The sequence below is a fragment of the Cystoisospora suis genome (genome assembly GCF_002600585.1).
Source record: "Cystoisospora suis strain Wien I chromosome Unknown contig_4519, whole genome shotgun sequence".
Classification (NCBI taxonomy): domain Eukaryota; phylum Apicomplexa; class Conoidasida; order Eucoccidiorida; family Sarcocystidae; genus Cystoisospora; species Cystoisospora suis.
The window spans coordinates 1-536 of NW_027157311.1; the positions used below are offsets into that span (position 1 = coordinate 1).

General features: G+C 39.6%; 1 protein-coding gene across 1 annotated transcript; it reads left to right on the forward strand.

Moving 5' to 3' along the window:
* Window positions 1-47: 47 nt before the first annotated feature.
* Window positions 48-502, forward strand: CSUI_008193 (uncharacterized protein; the record flags this gene model as incomplete). The annotated part of the gene is made up of 1 exon (XM_068068329.1): window positions 48-502. A coding segment is annotated over one exon (258 nt), but the record flags the coding sequence as incomplete, so codon positions are not given.
* Window positions 503-536: the final 34 nt, after the last annotated feature.

A 536-nucleotide genomic window follows, 5' to 3' on the forward strand; every position in this document is an offset into this window, starting at 1 on the left:
CTACTACTTCTACTTCTACTACTACTCCTACTACTTCTACTTCTACTACTACTCCTACTCCTACTGCTGCTGGTACACGATCTTGGTCTTGATCGTCTTGTCGAATATCTGAACTTCTCTTTCTTCTCTCCATTCTCTCTGTTCTTCTTCCTCCCGTTCTTCTTTTTCAAGAGAAAGAAAGGAAGAAGAACGGCGGGGCGTGTCGGATGGACGGGACGGTTGTATGGTGTTCGTTGTCATAGAGAGGAGATAGAGATAAAAGGAAGAAAGAAGAAAGATGAAATGAAAGACAGAAGAAAGAAGTGAGCCGTTGGTTTCTTTCTTCTTTTTTCCTTTAATGCTTTACGTTTCCTTTTCTTATTTCAAAGAAAAAACGTATCAAAAGAAAGGAGAACCAGCGTCTTCTCGTCGTCGTCTTCTTTCGGTCAATCTATCTTCTTCCATCGTTCCGTCGATCCTATCTGTTACCCTTTCATCTTTCTTTCTTTCATTATTCCGTTCATTGTTCTTTCTTTTTCATCTTTTCTCTTTTTCTT